We start from the raw sequence: 20,633 nt of genomic DNA, 5'->3' as shown, positions 1-20,633 counted from the left end.
ATGAACAGAATACTACAGATGCTTATAATTAGCCTGGGCACTAAAAGATTAGAGAAGGCTTTCTTGAGGAATATTACTCAGCACACAAGTCTGGATATGCATGAAAAATGGAGAGTGAGCTCTTGGCAAGGAAGAATCAAGCAGGAAAGCCCTGGACCAGGAGAAGCCTCCTTAGGTGACTAAAGGAAGGCTAGCCGGAGTGCACTATGGTGACTGGGGCTTCTAGATGAGAGTCTTCACACATATCCTTTCCAAATCTTGCAAGCATATTGAGAATTTTGCTCTTCATCCCAAAGGTAATGAGAAGCTCAGAAGGATTTGAAAGAGGAGAGGGATGAATAAGCCATTTTGTTTTAGGAAAATGACTCTTTGGAAGGTGGGGCACAGATTCAAGAGGGCTAGAAGGATGAAGGAAGAGCAGTTAAGAGACTGTTCGGCTTCAGCAAGCAAGATATAGTGGGATGGTTGGTCAAGAGAAGTCACAGGGAGACCAGGGCTAGGAGTTGGCTTCAGGAATCTTAAGGAAGGTAAAAGCCTAGTTTATTGGGTGGTGTATTGGATGCAAACTGTGACGGACAAGACCATGGTACATTTCTTTTAAAATATTTTTATTTTATTAATGATTATTGAATAGATACAGAGAGAAATGGGAAGGGAGGGGAAGATAGAGAGGGAGAAAGAGACAGACACCTACTTTACCATTCATGAAGCTTCCCCCCTGCATGTGGGGACCAGGGGCTTGAACCCACTGGATCCCTGTGCACTGTAATGTGAGCAATTAACCAGGTGCACCACCATATGGCCCCTACTAGGTTTCCACTCACTCAAAATCATGTTCCACTCACCATGGACTCTGGGGCTCAAATGTCTACCACAGCGTTATGCTGTCAGGTGACAATGCCGTGAATGGACACTTGTTCTATGCCCTTTATCCATTTGTCAGTGCTTTCAGGTCTACTAGTAATTCTAGGGCTGGGAGGCTCTGACTCTAGATGCCTAGTTGGCTGCTGGGTCAGGCTGACCTGGTTATTCTGTGAACCCCACATTAGATGAAAACACATTGCATGATTTTAGCCCTCAGAGGTAGCCTGATAAATGAGTGAAATGATTGTCTCCAGTGGAAAGATGATCAGTCTGAGGCAAGGAGAGGTTAAGTGCTTCAGCAAAGACAAAGCTAGAGAAGACTGTGCTGAACTTGAGGGTCTGGTCTGCTCTGTTTCACAGCTATTATTTCAAAATATCCAGCCAATCTATGGCTCTCTCCAGGGTAGTGTGATACTGCCCAATTTTGTGTATGATTTTGTTTTGTTTTGTTTTTTTACCAGAACACTGGTTCTAGTCTATGGTAGTGCTGGAGATTGAACCTGGGACTTCAGAGTCTCAGGCATGGGAGTTTTTTGAAGAACCATTATGCTATCTCTTCAGCCCCAGCCTTCTTTGTTTTGGAATCCCTTCAGTGCCTGTGAAATTCATGGGGCCCAGGTGATGGCACACCTGGCTAAACACACACACACACACACACACACACACACACACACACACACACACACACACTTCAGTGCGCAAGAACCTGGGTTCAAACCCCTTCCCCCATCTGCAAGGAGAAAGCTTCCTGAGTAGTGAGCAGGGTTGCAGTCTCTCTCTCTGCAGTCTCTCTCTCTCTTTCTATCTCTCCCTCCTCTCTCAATTTCTCTCTGCCTCTATCCAACAATGAATGAATTAATTAATTTTAAAAAGAAATTTATGCCTCCGGGTTTTGAGAGCTACTCAAAGCTGCAACATTTCCCCTGTGTTGTACTTAACCATCCTTCCCTATCAAGATGAGGGGATACTGGTGTTGGGGAAGGCCTGGAGGATTCATATATACAAGTCCCTCATAGCTCTAACTAGTGAGCTCATGTTTCTTCTCTTTGACAATAGGTACTATTTATTTTATTCTATTAACTCCTGTATCCTCCCTCATGCATGTACCATTCCACTGCTCTTCATGGACTCCTTTTTTTTTTTAAATCTTCTTCTTGTATTTTCAGATAGAATGGAAGAGACAGAGAAGGAGAAAGACAGAGATAGGAGAGGCACCACAGCATCATTCCCCACTCAATGAAGTTTCTCCCTGGTGCTGTGCTTGGTACTCCTATATGGTGCCAGCGCTCAAGCCCAGGTTGAGTATGGGCTCTACCAGGTGAGCTATCTCCTGTCTTTTTAAGTCTTTAAAGATTTATTTTATGTGAGATAGGCAGTTTAATTGGAGAGGGAGGGAGACAGAGAGAGAGAGAGAGGATGAAGGAGGAGGAGGAGGAGGAGGAGGAGGAGGAAGAAGAGGTAGCAAACCACTATAGTATAAGAGATCCAACTAAGAGCTTCAGACATGCAAGTCCTGAGCTCCTTCCCCTGCCATACCACAGCTTTTCAGTGTGGTGCACAGGGTAAATCAGACTTCTGTGGAAAAGGGCAAAGACTCTCCTTAGAGAGAGTGGAAATTTCCCTAGTTAATCCTCCTGAGAACACACAGAGATGGGTGTGATTGACCCCTGAGAGTTAATCTTGGGGGGGGGGGGGGGGCTCGGGAGCGCACCCTCTCTTTTGAACCACTTGGTTTTCATCTTGGGATCTAGAGCAGAAAAACACACAACTGCAAAAGAGAATGCCAAGTACTAGCTCCAAACTAACTGAATTTGCATTTCCAGGTGTGTGTGTGTGTGTGTGTGTGTGTGTGCATGTGTGTGTGTGTGTGTGTGTATGTGTGTGTGTGATAACAATGTTCCAGCTCATTGCCATGAGTGGGTGGCCCTGCTTAGGAACCCCTTCATGGTGCAGTGGGTCAGAGGAACTCTGCATCACGAGTCAGCCAGGCTCTTCCTGGGTGCTTCAGTCCTTTGCAAGTCTAGCATTTGGGAGAGGAATCAGGGGGTCTAGGACCAAAGTCTAGAAGATAAATTTCTGGAGTCCTCTGCCCACCTCCTCGGGGTTATTCCTGCTCCTCATCTTGCTGGTTGTGGCACACTGTTCTGCAGTGCCCCCCACCCCCACCCCTCCACCCCCCCCCCACCCCCTGGCCATTTCCTCCAGGGCCAAGGGCTCAGTCAGGTGGTAAATTACAACAATCTCATTAGGGCAATTCTCAATGAAGTATGAATGGTCTATCTCCATAGGGGTTTTGGTTGTTGACTACTCCTGGAATTCCAAGCCATGTGATGATGTGAAGAATTCCAGTCATTACTGGAAGACTTTTATTCTTAAAAGGGGTGGGGTGAGTGTTTTCTGGGTGCATTAATAGCCAGGTCTGGCTCCAACAGCCTTGAACTAGAAATCTGGAAATCCCCAGGTCCACTTCCTGAATCCTTCTCTACCTTTCTTCTGTTTCCATTGTGTCCTTTTATACTCATGTTGTACCTTTCCAGCTTCTGCCTCCTCTTCTCCTTTCTTTCTTTTCTTGTCAATAGAATAACGATCATGCATGCCCCATGGATTAAAAAACAAACAAACAAACAAACAAAAAAAACAGGAAAAAGGCCTTCTCTGAAAGAGAACTCTAGATTCCTGGTAACACATAAAGTCCCCAAAGAATTGTAGAATGTGCCTGAGGACTGTGTGTGCAGGCCAGTGGTGCACACTTCTCCATGAGGACTATAAGCAGAGGTGGGGAGAGGGGGAGAAGGGGAGAGGGAAAGAGAGAGAAAGAGAAAGAGAGAGAGAGAGATAAGTCCCTCAGAGACACATGCCACTAGGCTGTGGAGAAGCATGAAGGAACACTGTGACTTGAATCTCAACAAGTTGTATTTGATTTTTAATCTTCATTTTATTTATCAGAGACAGTCAGAAATAGAGGGAAGGGGGATATAGAGAGGAAAAGAGACAGAGAGACATCCACAGCAGCACTGCTTACCCACTGTGAAGCTTTTCCCCTGCAAGTGGGGACCAGGGCCTCGAACCTAGGTTCTTGGGCATTATAACATGTGCGCTCAGCCTGCCCCCCCCCCCCCAATGAGTTACATTTTGAATGAGCCAGAAAAACATGGTGGAGGAAGAAGGGCTAATCCATGGAAAGGTCTGACTTAACAATCGAGCTTCTTAGTATTTCATGGGGTTGGAATTCACCCAAGAAACAAGGACACAGGGAAGGAGCCAAGACATCAAGTCTTCTTTAAATCCCATTGACACGTCTGGGTCTTCTTTTTATATCCTTATGTCAAACTGAGCACTTCTAATTAAAGGAATTCAAGATCCATTTGGAAATCAAGTGGCAGCTCTAATGAGAAGCAGCCGTATGCTGGCCTGCCCTCACTGACCCACGTCTTAGTCCCTGGAGGCAACCAGTTTTGACCTCTTTTAGGTCTTTGTCTCTGTTCTCTTCATACAGCTGAATAATAAGCTTCTATCTCCATTCATTAGACTCAGATATCATCTGTTGGGCTTATGTGACAAGGATGGGGAGAACACTCTCCATTCCCATCTGGCCTTTATTTTTATTCTGAAGACTTTAAGTAACTAGGCACAGCCTCCAACAGAAAAGTCATGAGATGGTTATTGCATTTTAGAAAGAATAGTCCAGAGGTACTGTGGGAGTAGGTTGAAGGAGGGAGAAATCAATGCAGGAGAAACTGCTCATAAAATTTCAAGACTTGGCATTAAAACAGCAGGGATATGAATGGAGAAAAAAGGAATATTGGAAAGATAATTGGGAGAGTGTGCATGCATAGGACGTTGAGGATAAAAGCTTCAGATAATTTTCTTTGTCAAATATAAACCTTGATCCCAAAACCTTCCTATGAGAACCATGAATTCAGATCACTGAACACCCTTAATCTAGGTAGGAATACTGATTAGTAAATACAGTCCCAAGAGAATAGTTCTAAAACATCCAGAGGAAAAAGTTCATCCCTAATTTGAGTTTAAGGTTAAGTGGTTAATTGAAAAGAACTTCTTTTTATCAGTTGACACAGTTTTTATCAGTTGGGTATCAAGAAATCATTTGTTAAAATTCAGAGCCCCTGTCTTTTTCAGTTTTTTTTTTCCCTGCCAGAACTTTTGCTGGGGGGTTGTGCCTGCATAATTCTGCCACCACCAGTGGACTCTTTTTTTTTTTTTTACGAGGGAAAGGGAGGGAGGGAGGGAGGGGGGGGGGGAGAAGACTCCACAGTAGCACAAGACTGTTCCACAGCTTCCGAAGCTTCCAAGCCCTTGTATGACCAGGAGCTTGAATCCAGATCCTCTCACCTGGCTAAGTGTGGTATTCTGCTGACAGAGCCAGTTCTCAGCCCCAGCTCTCCACTCACTTTTTAAAAAAATATTTATTTATTTTTGCCCTTGTTGTTTTATTGTTGTAGTCATTATTGTTGTTATTGATGCCTTCGTTGTTGGATAGGACAGAGAGAAATGGAGAGAGGAGGGGGAGACAGGGAGAGAGAAAGACAGACACCTGCAGACCTGCCTCACCGCTTGTGAAGCGACTCCCCTGCAGGTGGGGAGCCAGGGGCTTGAACTGAGACCCTTATGCCGGTCCTTGTGATTTGCGCCACCTGCGCTTAACCGCTGCGCTACTGCCCGACTCCCTCCACTCACTTTTAAAATACTGAAATCATTCTCGACTTTGAACAGAAAACCTACAAAGAGCCAACATCAATATGTGTGCTTATGGCATCAAAATGCAGTTTCCATTGCCCACTAAAATGTTTAAAAATATTTTAAAAGCCTCATTTTATTTATTTATTTAATTTTATTAGTGATTTAATATTGATTTACAAAAGTACATGTCAACAGGGGTATAAATCCACTCCATTCCCACCACCAGGGTTCTGAATCTTCAATCTCCCCACTGCAATCCACCTCAGTTCCCCTAAGGTTGTAGACATGGGCCAGCCATCATCTCTACACATTTCTCTGTCCACATTTATACATAATTGTGCCTTTTTTCTTCCTGATCCAATCTTCTCTTTCCCTTCAAGCCACTTGTGACAACATTACTACCTCCATATGTCCCTTTCCTTCTCCTCCTCCTCTCTCTGGGTGCTGATGGAGCTGGAGTTCAGAGTCCTCTCATCTTCTTCCTTTTACACTTTTCCCCTGTTGGGATTATGGATTAAGGTTGTTTTAGGGGTGCAGAAGGTAGAAGTTCTGGTTTCTGTAATTGCAGTGATATCTCTGCTGGATGTGGGCTTTGGCAGTTTGATCAATACCCCCAGTCTGTTTCTATCTCTCCCTAGTGGGCCAGAGCTCTGGACAGGTGAGGTTCCAGGACATACTGGTGAGGTTGTCTGCCCAGAGAAGTCAGGATGGAATCATGTTATTATCTAAAACTTGGTGTCTGAAAAGTGACAGGACACAAATTGAGACAAATTTATTAATGAACAGCAACTAACAAGTAAGATAGAACAGATGAGATTAGGGATTTTAGGGTAGAAGAAAGCTAGAAGGTTCGTTTTAGGCATGCTCCTAGGTATAGCCTCATTTTACAGATGAGAAAAGTCAAGCTCAGAGATTAGTGGCCAATTCAAGGTTTCACTTGATCTGGTGGCTTCTCAGTCTATCCTGAAACGTTGAATTTCATGACATATTTATTGTCTAAGCCATCTGCTGAAAGGCTAATAAGATTAGACAAATTGGTCCTTAAATTCAGCAGAAAACTTCCCAAGGAATTAGTACTTCTTCTCTTAACTTGATAATTTGAAGTGGGATCTCAGCCCCTCTGTGTACATATCACATATCCTGCTCCTGACAGACTAAGATAAACTCCCATCATCAGCATATGCATCAGATGGTGCTACTTTTAGGTTATTTAATTAGTGATTGAATAATGGTTTACAAGATAATAATATGGAGGTATATTTGCACACCATACCCAGCAACATAGGCCTGTGCCTTCCCCTCAAAGAAAACCACCGTAGTTTTTCAAAGCCATCATCATTATTTATTTTTATTTAATAATAATCAACAAGATGGGATAAGAGAGGTACAATTCCACATAATTCCCAGCATCAGTGTTTCATATCCCATCTGCTCCATTGGAAGCTTCCCTATCCTTTATCCTTCTCTGGGCGTATGGACCGAAGATCTTTATGGGGTGCAGAAGGTGGGAGGTGTGGCTTCTGTAATTGCTTCTCTGCTGGATATGGGTGTTGGCAGGTGAATCCATACCCCCAGCCTGTTTCTATCTTTCCTTAGTAGGGTAGGGGTTTGTGGAGGTGAGGTTCCAGGACACATTGGTGAGGTCATCTGCTCTGAGAAGTTAAGTTAGTGTTATGGTAGCATCTGCAACTTGTTGGCTGAAAGGCATTAAGATTTGACCCCTTGGAATTTAATTTTTTAAATCTACGCATTTTAGTATGCATCTTCAGAAAAATAATGAAGAATTATTATGTTTCTGTTCCTGATTTTAAAGAAAAGTACTATTTTTGGAAAATGGGATATTTTGCTACTGTGTTCTGACAGATACACTTTCTCAAGTCTGAAAAGTTTTTTTAATGCTATCACTCAAGATTTTATTGTAAAAGTAAATTTATTAGAAACTTTCTAAACACCTGGATATCCATTTTCCTCTTTTAAATTTATTTCCTAATCTGAGAACATTTTTACATTCTGGAAATACATTCTAGAACCTGTCTATAATATTTTTAGATTATTTGATCTATATTAATTAATAATATAGGAGATCACTACTACTCCTCTTGATAATACTAGTATGATTTATCTTTTCTATAGTTAAGAAAGTATCCAATAATTTTGTAGAGCTGAAGGCGATTATCACCAACATTACCATATTGAGACAGATTAAATTTTATATTCCTTGAGAATGTCTAGAAACCATCTAGAAATGTTTACAGTCTCTTTAAAAATTCTTTTTAATTTCCTTCATTATTGGAAATATATTGAGTTTTTCATTTCTTTTTTGTTTGTTTGTTTCTTTGTCAGTACTGATTAAGTTGAAGACTATTAATGTTTTAGAAAAGTGAAACTGGTCTTTTATATTTATGGTTATCTTGGCTTTTTTATTCCTATTGTAGTTCTATTGTATTTACTTTTTTTTGTACTGGAGAGGCAAGGATGATGGTGATAATAAGAGAGCTTTCCTTCATCCTGGGTATAATTTAATTGTTTTTGATCACTGATCCCAAAGGATTTAATTCTCAATCTATCAAAAAGCACTTTGTTATTTGAAAGGGTTTTTTTTTTTTTTTTTTTTTTTTATGGGAGAGAGAGACCAAAAAATAGAAAAAGGGAAACGGGAGTGTCTCTCAGCTGTTGTGTTTGGTGGTGCCAGGATTTGAATTTGGGATCTCTGAGGTCTCAGTATGCATATCTGGATGCTTATCTGTTTGCCAGATCTCCCTAAAGCACTTCTTTTTGTTAATTTTCTTATTGGGGGCATTAATGATTTACAGGCAATAGTAAATACAGTTGTTGATACATGTGTAAAAGTTCTCAGTTTTCTGCAAAACATTCTCACCCCCAACCTAGGTCCTTCTCCATCATCAAGCACCAGGACCTGAACCCTTCTCCCCCAGAACCTTTTCCTTTGGTGCAATACACAAAATCCAGTACAAGTTCTGTTTTGTGTTTCCCCTTCTGTTCTTATTTCTCAACTCTTGTCTTCTGTCTCTCTCTCTTTCTGGCTTACCTCATTTAATATGATTCCTTCAAGCTTTATCGAAGATGAGGTGAAGAAGGTGAATTCATCATTTTTCATAGCTGAATACATGTCAACTTCCTCAGCCGCTCATCTGTTGTTGGACACCTGGGTTGCTTCTTCCAGGTTTTGGCTACTATAAAATTATGCTTTTATGAGCATAGGCATACACAGACCTTTTTGCACAGATGTGTTTGGTTCCATAGGATATATCCCCAGGAGAGGTATTGCTAAGTCATTTTTAGCCTTCTGAAAGTTCTCCAGACTGCACTGCACAGGGCTTGGACCAATTGACATTCCCACCAACAGTGCAGGAGGGTTCCTTCTCAAAGCACTTCTTATTCTCAACTTCTTCCTTCTCAGGAAGCCTATGTGACTTCTCAGGATAAATTCCGGCTGGTAGGGGAGCTGGTAACTGTCTTTGGAGCTGTGACCATCCTGCTTCTAGAGGTGAGCTGAGAGGTGTAGGTGGGGTCCAGTCTGACACCGTTCTCTTGAGAGCAAGTATGGAACTGAATGTAGTCTATGCTTACTGTTTTCCTGATCTCTCTCCCCAGATCCCAGACATCTTTAGGGTTGGTGCTTCCCGCTATTTTGGACAGACTATCCTCGGGGGACCCTTCCATGTCATCATGTGAGTATCTCTGTCTTCCCTCACTGGAATAAGTTCTCCCTTGTACTGTTGAGGGCCCCCATCTCTGCTGACCCCCTTCTCCAGGGTCTTCTCCCCAGTGGACTTGTATGCCTGGCTCTGTGTGCTCCAGGCATGAAGATTCAGCCTGAGGGTGATGGCAACAGCCATGTCAGCACCCTCTTTTCATTCCTCTTTCCCATTCCTTTCCTCCTAACCCCCTGCTCCAGCATCACCTATGCCTTCCTGGTGCTGGTGACCATGGTGATGCGGCTGTCCAGCATAGATGGGGAGGTGGTACCCATTTCCATCGCCCTGGTGCTGGGTTGGTGCAGTGTTATGTATTTTGCCCGAGGATTCCAGATGCTGGGCCCCTTCACCATCATGATCCAGAAGGTCAGTGCCTTCCTTCCTTTTTTTTTTTAAAAAATATTTTTATTATCTTTATTTATTAGATAGAGACAGCCAGAAATTGAGAGGGTAGGGGGAGACAGAGAGGGAGAAAGAGAAACACCTGAAGCAATGTTTCACCACTCTCAAAGCTTTCAGGTGAGGACTGGAGGCTCAAACCTAGGACCTTGCACATGGTAACATGTGTGCTCAACCAGGTGCACCACCCCCCCAACCCCCGGCCCCAGTGCCTGCCTTCCTCCCAAGCCTCCTCTTGCTTTAGCCCAGGCAGAGGGAATAGAGCTGGTACAATTAAAGGGACCTCCCATTGCCACTGAGTATCAGGTAGAGAAAGATCATCCTCTCTTTTTTTTTTTCTTCTCCATTTCCTGTAGATGATTTTTGGAGACCTCATGCGTTTCTGCTGGCTAATGGCTGTGGTTATCTTGGGATTTGCCTCAGGTAAGATCATTCCTTCCTCCTCCACGAAGTCATGAATCTAACTCTCCAGAAAGTTCACTCTCAATCTCACAATCAGGTCTCATTTGCATCACCTTTTGCTTCCTCTTTTTATTTCTTGACCAAAACACACTTATATCCATAGACTCAGGCCCACTCAAGGTGGACTGGAAGTAGACCCAGGAATTCTGAACTTCAGGTTTACCAGCCACCCTCTAGGAACTTTGCAGGAGAAACAGACAAGAGGTTCAGAAAGGAGGGGGACCTTGAACAGAGAAGACTGACCAGTCAGTGATGGAGCCAAGAAAATTATCAGTATGAAGGCAAACAGAGTCTATGCAAAGTGTGGCTCTTCTATGTTTACATGTCAGTAGAATAAACATAGAAGATTCAGGAACAAACAGTGTGGTTTATTTTTTACCCATGCTCATTCAAAGCTGAGCAAGAAGGAGAGTTGTTGACAGGAGAAAAAAATTTTGGAGAAAGTGAAGAACAAGAGAGAAAAAGATGCATAGAGTCTCAAACAGAGAGAAAGGTAGGGACTCAATAAAGATCCCAGGGCAGAGCACCAGTGGAAAGGAAGACTGTGAGGAAAGAACAGATGGAGAGAAGGAGAGAGAAAGCAAGTGAATAGAAGATATTTTGAGGGCAAAGTGGCCAGGGGAGGAAGAGCAAACAATATTGATTCTGTTCAGCCCTCTGTGTCTTTCTTGTTTGTTTATTTATTATTTATTTATTTATTTATTTATTTTTGGATATAGAGAAAGAGAATTTGGGAAGGGAGGGAGAAATAGAGAGGGAAAGAGACAGAGACATACCTGCAGTCCTACTATCCTACTTGTGAAGCTTTCCTCCTGCAGGTGGTTTGAACCTGGGTCCTTGAGTACTATAATATGTATGCTTACCCAGGTATGCCACCACCTGATTCCTCCCTTGGTGTATTTAACTGAGTATCCAGAAGACAAAAGCTGTCCCTGGTGGTGTCTGCAAACTCCTGACTCACGGGTAGAGAGGAGGCTTATCAAATAGAGTGCAGGACTTGCATGCCTGAAGCCCAGGTTCAGTCCTGGGGCACCATATATGCTAAAGTTGGGGTGGTGTCTTTTCTACCTCTTTTTTTATAAAATAAACAATTTTCCAAAAAAAAATAAGAAAAATATGCTAACTGGGGACATAATTCAGAGGGAGCACAACACATTTGTATGTCTAAAACCCCAAATAGTCTAAGTTCAATCCCTGGCACAGCATCTGCCAGGAATGAATTGCTTGATCCTTTTTTTTTTTATAGTAAATAAAAACTAATTTTTTAAAAAAACATTTAAACAGTTTTTGTTTGTTCTGTTTTGTTTTATTTTATTTTACTGTATTATGTATTTTGTCAGCACCAATAAATTTCTTTGATTTGTAAAAAAAAAAAAAATTTAACATTTTAAGAAGAAAACAAAACACTATACAAAAGAGGTCGTTTCTGTTTTTCTGTGCTCATGAACTATGACCCTACTTAGGTCTTCCCATAAAACCGTGTACAATAACAACAAAACAAACAAACAAAAAATCACCAATACTTAGCTGGGAAAGGCTGAAACGGTGATTGTTTGAAATACACCAGATCCTCACATCATGTCACTACTCACCACCTTTTACTAGATGAACAGAACTGCCTTCTTGGTTTTTAATATCAACTTGTGTTGATTTACACTACCATAAAATTTCATGAGTACAAATTCATAACTTGATAATGTATGTAAGCCTCGTCATCTCCATGATAAATAATTTAGGACCATCACACTCTTCAAATTATCCTCTTTACTCATTCCTCCTACCCTCTCATTTTTTTTTAAACTACAAATAAAGGGGCTGGACAAACACTTTCACTTGTAGAATACAAGACTTGCATGCCTGAGGTTCCCTGATTTATACCCCATATCACATGAGGGACCCTTACTTATCTCTCACTCTCTCATATAAAATAAATGCATCTTTAACAGAGAGAGAGAAAGAGAAAGGAGATCACGCTTAACTGAAGACAAGATGTTATGTATAGATCTGATTTCACTAGAAATTATTTTCCTAAAGTCACTTTTGAAGAATTTATTTTTTTATTTTTTTATTTATTGTCATCACTGGGACTTCACTGTTCAAGGCTGACTCATTTTTTCCTTTATTTTTTTATTAGTGATTTGATAGTGATTTACAAAGTTATAATATAATAGGATCATAACTCCAAACAGTTCCCACCACCAGAGTTCTGTGTCCCTATTTCCCTCCAGTGTAAACTGCAGTAGTTCTCCCAAGGTCACTGATATGAGTTGAATACGTATTTATCCAATTTTTCTGTGGTCCTGCCTTTACTTCCTTTTAAGTCATACCTATAGCTATTATTACTTCTAAGTATCCTTCCTTTTTCCTCTTCTCTCTCAGTTTAGTGAAATAGTATCCAAGTTGACTCTTTAAGGTGAAGAGATAGATAGATAGATAGATAGATAGATAGATAGATAGATAGATAGATGATAGACAGACAGAGAGAAAGAAAGAGACAGAGAGAGGTGGAGGAAGAAAATACAGCACCTAAACTTATTCCAATACAGTGGGTGCAGGTAATGAACCTAGACTGTGTACGTGGCAGAGAAGCACACCAGCAAAATGAATTATTTTGACCACCCTTTTGATCATATTGTAAGTTCTTACATATATTCCTCATTACTCTCCCAATATTCCAATATCCTGTCCCATTTTCAGAGGGGGGAGGAGAAAGAGAGATTACAGAATAAGGTGTTCTTAATAAAAATACTGTATTTTGTCATAGACCTCGTTTCTGCTTTGGAGATTATCTTGTTTCTTTCTCTTTTTTATCATTCTTTTTTTCAGATTTTTATTTATTTATTCATTTTTGTTGCCCTTGTTGTTTTAGTGTTGTAGTTATTGATGTCATTGTTGTTGGATAGGACAAAGAGAAATGGAGAGAGGAGGGGAATACAGAGAGGGGAGAGAAAGATACCTGCAGACCTGCTTCACTGCTTGTCAAGGGACTCCCCTGCAGGTGGGGAGCCGGGGGCTCCAACCAGGATTCTTAATGCCAATTCTTCTCTTCTCACCATGTGTGCTTAACCCACTGTGCTACTATCTGACTTCCTATCTTGTTTCTTTACAAGTTCTCTGCTCACAGAGGTTCTAATTCAGTAATAAGTTTTCAAGGCGCCCAGTACTATCTATAGATTACACACTAAGCTAGTGAAACTTTTCCTGCATGAACCAAGCTTACCCAGTGAACCACAGTCATAGATAATTATCCAAAAAATGATGGATAATTATCTATGACTGTGGTTTGTAAAGATGCATTTATTAATGAAGGAGTAGAAGGAGAGCCAGAGCTTCATTCTGGCACATATGATACCAAGGATCAAACTTAAGACCTGCTTGAGAGTTGAATGCTTTATCCACTGTGCCACTTTCTGGGCCATTATGATTTTTGAACAGATGCTTTTCTTTCATCTTTACATATGATTCATTCTTTAAAATGTGATGGAGATTCCAGGTACTCTTGTAACAACCGTCCTTTTAAATACTTGGCTTCCTACAGACCAGGGAGGTGATATAATGACAGAACACAGGACTTGCCTGTCTGAGGTCCTGAGGTCAGTCTCCAACACTGAGTGTGCCAAAGTAATGTTCTGCTTCTCTCCATCTTCCTTAAAAAAAACCTATTTATTTATTTATTTACTTATTTATTGGATAGAAAAGAAAAAAATTGAGAGGGTAGGGGCAAGTAGAGAGACAGAAAGACATCTGCAGCACTGCTCCACCACTCGTGAAGTTTCCCTCTGCAGGTGTGGACAGGGGTCTCAAACCCAGATCCATGCACATTATAACATATGCACTCAACCAGGTGCACCACCACCTAAACCTATCTATCTTTCATTAAATAAATATAAATATCCAGTCTCATACAATATAAAATCCAATCACTATATGTACACTATGTTATTTATATTGTATTCATTAGCATATATCATTATTATTACCACCAGGATTATCACTTCAGCACTACAAATTCACTGCTCCTGGTGAGCATTTCTTTGTTTTCTTTTCTTGTTTTCACTTTATTCAATAGGACAGAGAGCAATTGAGAGAAGAGGGAAGATAGAGAGGAAGAGAAAGATAGACAACTTCAAACCTGCTTCTCCACTCATGAAGCAGACCCCTTCCAGATGGGAAGTGGGGGCTCAAACCCAGGCGCTTGGTCTTGGTAATGTGTGCACTTAACTGGGTGTGCCACTGCCCAGCACCCACCTATATAATCTTTATGTATGCTTTTCATCAATGGCCTGAGAGTTATCATTATCCAGAATGATGAAGTTGGTCAATCTCAAGATTAGCCAGCCCTGTAGGTAAAATGTGACTTACATACATACATTGCACACTTAACTTTGTGAGTAAGTGTGTGAAGCGCGCATTCACATTTCTGATGTATATGTTGGATGTAGACCAGGTCCATTTTTATTATCCTAACTCCTGGTCTCTGAATCTCCATGTTCTCTTCCTGGGCGGAGCAGCGTTCTATATCATTTTCCAGACTGAGAACCCCACCAACCTGGGCCATTTCTATGACTTCCCCATGGCCCTGTTCAGCACCTTCGAGCTGTTCCTCACCATCATCGATGGCCCTGCCAACTATGATGTGAACTTACCGTTCATGTACGGCATTGTCTACTTTGCCTTCGCCATCATCGCCACACTGCTCATGCTCAATCTGTTCATTGCCATGATGGGCGACACCCACTGGCGGGTGGCCCATGAGCAGGATGAGCTCTGGAGGGCCCAGGTGAGTTTATCCATCTTATTCTTGCTGAAAGGGCAGGTGATAGAGAGAAAAATCAAAGTGGGATGAGTTATGGTAGACAGCTCCCAAGAGGAGTCACAGAATAGCCCAGTGGGGTCATCACCTAACTGTCTTCTTGTATGTTCTAGTCTTGAATTTGGACCTTGTTTCTATTCGTTCTCACAACCCACTGTTTGTCTGTGACCCTTTTCTTTATGTCATCATCACCTAGTAAAATTTTAAAGTTGGAAGTGGTTATAGTGGTCCTCTAGTGAACTCTGAACTGGGAATCAGAGGTTCCTTGACTGAAGAGTCGTCCAATGTCTCCTGGAATGATTATTTGGACTTTATTCTCTCTAGATTTGGGGAGTGGTTAAGAGCTGAGGAAATGGGATTCATATATTGAAGGTTTTTTGCTCTTTGAGATGTTCATGTTCCACTGAGCTAAAACTCTTTCTACACTTCCATTCCTTGACCCATCTTTCCCTTGCTTAGAACAGAGAATAGAATTTCCCATACCAGCACCACACAAATACTTGTATATGGCTACCTTTCAGTCCCTCAAACTCTCATTCACTTAATAACAAATATGGAAAGCCTGCTGTGTGTTGACAAGTGTCGAGAAGCTGGAGATATAAACAAAGCACAACAGGTGCAGTCTTTGTTGTCATCTTGCTTACAGCCCGATTAGGAATTCAGACATTAAGCAAGTGATTTTGTAGAGAAATTATGTCATTTTAGTAGGACAAGTGTCACAGAGAAGAAAGAAAGGCTAAGAAGAGGCATATGGATACTTTAGTCTTAAATGTTTTTGTAGGACCTTGCATTTGGTTTTTTTTGGATTTCACAAACTGATTTCTGGTGAGCATTCCAGCCTGCTGAGGTCATTTTCTATTGCTTCTGTCACCTCACACATTACATATCCCTCTCTACTTTGTGTCACAGGTATTTATGATCAGATTTTTTTTTTTATGTTTAACCAAAGTCATTAATTAGAGCTGGGCAAAGGACAGAACATGTGACATACTAGGAGAACATTCTCTGCCAAGTCATGAATGCAGCCAACTCCCTCCTAGGATAAGGGTCTAGGAATTGCTGCAAATTCCCTGAATTTAGCCCCACCCTTTCATCTCCAAGAGCTTACAGCTCTACCTAATCATTTTATTCAAATGAAGGTAATTGGTCTATGCCTTTACTATGAAAATGGAAATGAGACTGAGTTAGAGTGACTCATTTTCCATGAATCTGAATAGCAAGTTAGGGGTGGGGCGGAGATCACTGTTTTATTCAAAACACTCATAAAATATTGTTTCTTTTGTTGATGAGTAATGAATAAAGCAGAGAGCCAGGCATCTGGCACAGGTAAGAGGATGGATAAATGGCTGTCATTTTCTCCCATCCCTCCCAGGTTGCGTGTGATTCCTTCTGTGGGAGAACTCAAAGATCTTGAACTTCTGGACTTTTTGTCTGAATTTTTCCTCTGCCTCTTGTCTCTTTCCAGGTTGTGGCTACCACAGTGATGCTGGAACGGAAGCTGCCTCGATTCCTATGGCCTCGCTCTGGGATCTGTGGGTGCGAGTATGGGCTGGGGGACCGCTGGTTCCTGAGGTAAGTGACTGCGTGTGTGTGTGTGTGTGTGTGTGTGTGTGTGTGTGTGTGTGTGTGTGTGTGTGTGTGTGTGTGTTGCAGAAGAATATATGGACAGAGGGCACAATTGACCTTCCCCACAGTTATCATCCTACTCTTCCCTCTTGGCCTCAAGGAGACACTATACTACTACAAAGTGACATCTCATTAGCCTCCCTAAGGGAGGAGAACATAGTCCAGTGGAGGGATAAAAAACACTGATGTTTCACACCAGATAGTGTGAATATCAGTATTAGAATTGTGTGAAAGGCATCTATATGCATTTCCATGTTCAGATATGGACATGCTTTACTCAAGCCATTCTAAGAATGCTGTGTAATTTGGATTTCCATCTATCTATATTTCTCTTGACCTGAAATTTTTATGTCCTGAATTGCATTTCCTCATACTGGTGATATGTCTATCTCTTAACTGAATCTAATTTTTCTTTCACTTTCATCTACCTTTGCCCCCATTTCTCTCTCTCTCTCTCTCTCTCTCTCTCTCTCTCTCTCTCTCACACACACACACACACACACACATACACACACACACTTAGCCTTCCAATCCTGGTTGCACATCTTCTTTGGTGTCTAACTGAATTCATCCTACACGCTCCTTCACTTGATTCTAGACACTCTTCTTGTTCTCACTCTTGTCTCCCTTTTCCCTTTCCTCCAGCAGATGTCTCACTCAGCTTCTTCACTCTTCAACTGACTTCTTTCCCCTTCCCCTTCCTTAGAGTGGAGAACCACCATGATCAGAATTCTTTGCGAGTGCTCCGCTATGTGGAAGCCTTCAAAAGCTCAGATAAGGAGGATGGACAAGGACATCCTTCTGAGAAACAGCCCTTTGGTATTGAAAGTGGAAGTCTAGTAAGAATCCCCACAGCCCTCCCAACGCCCTCTTTATCCAGGGCCACCTCCCGAAGCAGCAGCAGTCATCGGGGCTGGGAGATCCTCCGTCGTAACACCCTGGGATTCACAAATCTTGGACTGGACCTTGGTGAAGAAGATGGAGAGGAGAATATTTACCATATATGATTCAGATCTCTATTACTCTCGACCTGGCTCCTGTTTGACCCTTTTTTTTTTTTTAAGTGGGAACAGAGAAGAAAGCACAGGCTTGTGCAAGGATAGACCTTTCAAGCCTGAGAATCATGAGGGCTTGTGGACAAAATTGCTCTGAAAAGTTAAGCCACCCATTCACATGAGCATTTCTGGCAATGCTAAGTGGACATACTGTCCACACACCTTCTGGGTTCTTGGAAATCTGACAGACAGAGCTTATCTTCTGAGTACATGAAAGTCCCAGATGGAGAAAGACCACACAAAGGTCTCTTCTGGGTGTTTGGAAGTTGCACACCTAGAAAGATCTGATGAAAATAAAGGTATAATTTCAAGCAAGGCTGGACTTGAAAATTAAAGGCATGGTGGTGGCATGCTAGATGAGCCTTGGGAACATCTCACATTCTACCCTATGTGAACACTGATTGAATGAAGAAAGCTATGAATGCCACCCAGGTCCATAGGGCTTCTTGGGAGAAGCACCAAGCATGATACTGAAGTTGGTGTCTTACTTTTTACTCTATACTCCTGTGAGAGTCTCTCTTCACTTAGGAAACAAATTCCAACTAAAATATGTAAGAAGAAGGTTCTTTATCCTTATTTTATTTTTAAAAATGCATATTGTGTCAAGGTGTACAGAATATAAATCTGTGCATCATATTAGTGTACAACTAACTCAACAGCATTAAGTACATTCACACAGCTGTGTAACTATTCACCGTATATCTTTAGGAAAATGTGTCCATCTCCCCACAATGAAATTCTGCACTCATTAAATATCAGCACTCCTGTATCCTAAGCTCATGATAGCTGATAGTCTTCGTCTATGACTGCAACCATTTCAGGTACCTCATACAATCAGATAACAACCAGCCTTAGTGTGTCAGTTATTTCCCTTAGCTTGTTTTCAAGATCTATCCAGATTGTAACATGTCTATGAATTTCATGCCTCTAAAAAGCCAAATAATATTTTGCTGTGTTGATATCTCAAATGTTATTGATCCACTTATACATGGGCAGATGTTTGGGTGGTATCCTCCTTTTGATGACCGTGAAGAATACCAGTATAGACACTGGTATACAATTATCTGCTCAAGCTTCTTCACTCAGTTCTTTTGAGTAGACATGTAGACAGAAGTGGAATTGCTAGATCATATGGCAATTCAGTGTTTAGTTTTTAATAAAAGCTGCTTGCTGCTTTCCACAGTGGAAGCAGCTGTCCTACTTCATATTTCCTCCAGAAATGCACAGGGATTCAAGTTTTTCCACATCCTTGTCAACACTTTTGACATTTTTCTTTTAACATTAGGCATCCTAGTAGGCAGGAAGTGGTACCTCAGTCAGGTTTTGATTTGTGTTTTCCTAATGAACTTAAGTTAATTATTTCGATAAATGTCTGCTAAAGATCTCTGCTCATTTATGAATCATGTTGATTTTGTTATTGTTGAACTCTGTTATATTGGCTTTGGGGGCCAAGAGTTTAAAATATTGATTCTCATTTGCAACCTTGTGTGTGTGTTTAGTTTGAGTGGGAAATGATAGCTTCCTATGCTTGACTGGACCAATCATTGATTTTTAAATTCATTTTTAATAGTTTTTTATATTTATTATTAACAGTTTGTTATGAGATTATAAGGTTAGAATGTATAGTTCCACACCATATCCGCCACCAAAGTTCTACATCTCCAACTTCTCTCCTGTCAGTATTCCTCACACCATAGTCCTCACAAGTCTTATTTTTAATAACTTTTTATTAGTGCTTTAATAATGATTAGCAAGACTGTAAGATTGTGGCACAATTCTATACAGTTCCCATTCCCTCTATTGGAAGGTACCATATTCTTTATCCCTCTCTGGGAGTATGGACAAAAATTCTTTAGGGGTGCAAAATGTGGAAGGTCTGACTAGATTGTATGCTTTTTCCCAATCTTCTCTTCAAGTGATTCAGCAGCAGATCTCTACATTTGTGAAGGCAATAGCTGGGACCTCCCTTCTGTTTCCTGTACCCTCCATCTCCCATGCCTATCTCCCTCTGCACCTTCTGAGTTGTGGAGCCAACAGCAATAATAGATGATGTGTTGTCCTTCTCAAAGCAAATTGAGGACTAAGAGTCCCAGGCATCCATCATCAGAGTTCAAATGGTTGGTCTCTCTTGTCCTGGGCCCTTCACTTCTCCTTCTAACCCTACCACTGCCTTTCCCCCAAATTCATACAACTTTTAAGAAGACTATGATCTTGGAGGTCAACCAGACACTAGTAGTTTCTCAAGCCAAGAAAAGATGAATGTGGGGCAGGAAGGGATGGCCCTGACAAGCAGGCACCCACACTGTTGCTCAGGAGGTCTTGTCTTTGGAAGTGCTCAGTCACCCTGGTTCTGCTTGCTTCCTGTCCCAACGGAAGCACTTCCTCTGCTGTGTTAAGCTCAACTCCCATTTGCATCCAGACCCACTTTTCTCTGTCTCTTGAGAAAGGTATACCATCATTTTCTCCTCTCCTCATGCATAAGCTTCTCTCACTTCTATACTGAGAGGATTAATGGTTTACAGTAAATACAGTTAGCTATTGAAACAGATATAAAATTTCTCAGTTTTCTGCAAAACACTCTCACCCCCAGCCTAGATCCTCCTTCACCATCCTGCACCAGGACCTGAAAGCCTCCCCCACTCCAAATAAATCTCCCATTTGTCTGTCTACAACCTCTCCATCTCCATCCCCTCTAACAACCAGTGACTAATCTTGTCCTATTCTCCTTCTTCAAAGAAATGGCAAACATCACTTCACTCTTCTGTTTGGCTACTGCCCTAGCTCTTTTTTGTTCCCTCCCTCCTTAGGGCCAGGATCTCTCAGAGTAGACACTGTTGCCTATTCACCTCATTGACTTCTCAGCCCATTGTGATTGGCCTTGCCTTTTCCAAGCTATGGACCTCATTCCTCTCAAGGTCATCCACCTGTGGCTAAGCCATTAGCACTCTTAAATCTTGGCTCAGCTCTGAACTCAAGCCTTTGGACTATAATCCA

The 20,633-nt window shown here is 41.6% G+C and overlaps 1 protein-coding gene across 1 annotated transcript in view; it reads left to right on the top strand.

Moving 5' to 3' along the window:
- Positions 1-19,031, top strand: part of TRPV5 (transient receptor potential cation channel subfamily V member 5) — a 35,841-nt gene extending 16,810 nt beyond the window's left edge. Inside the window, exons 9-15 of the mRNA XM_007522349.3 lie at positions 8,987-9,073; positions 9,181-9,257; positions 9,485-9,650; positions 10,040-10,106; positions 14,657-14,925; positions 16,424-16,530; positions 17,291-19,031. Of these exons, the coding sequence (XP_007522411.1) occupies positions 8,987-9,073; positions 9,181-9,257; positions 9,485-9,650; positions 10,040-10,106; positions 14,657-14,925; positions 16,424-16,530; positions 17,291-17,591 (1,074 nt within the window). The 3' untranslated portion in view covers positions 17,592-19,031. The remainder of the gene's footprint in view (positions 1-8,986; positions 9,074-9,180; positions 9,258-9,484; positions 9,651-10,039; positions 10,107-14,656; positions 14,926-16,423; positions 16,531-17,290) is intronic.
- Positions 19,032-20,633: the final 1,602 nt, after the last annotated feature.

The sequence above is a fragment of the Erinaceus europaeus genome, chromosome 8 (genome assembly GCF_950295315.1).
Source record: "Erinaceus europaeus chromosome 8, mEriEur2.1, whole genome shotgun sequence".
Taxonomy (NCBI): Eukaryota; Metazoa; Chordata; class Mammalia; order Eulipotyphla; family Erinaceidae; genus Erinaceus; species Erinaceus europaeus.
This window is presented reverse-complemented; position numbering and strand designations above follow the sequence as displayed.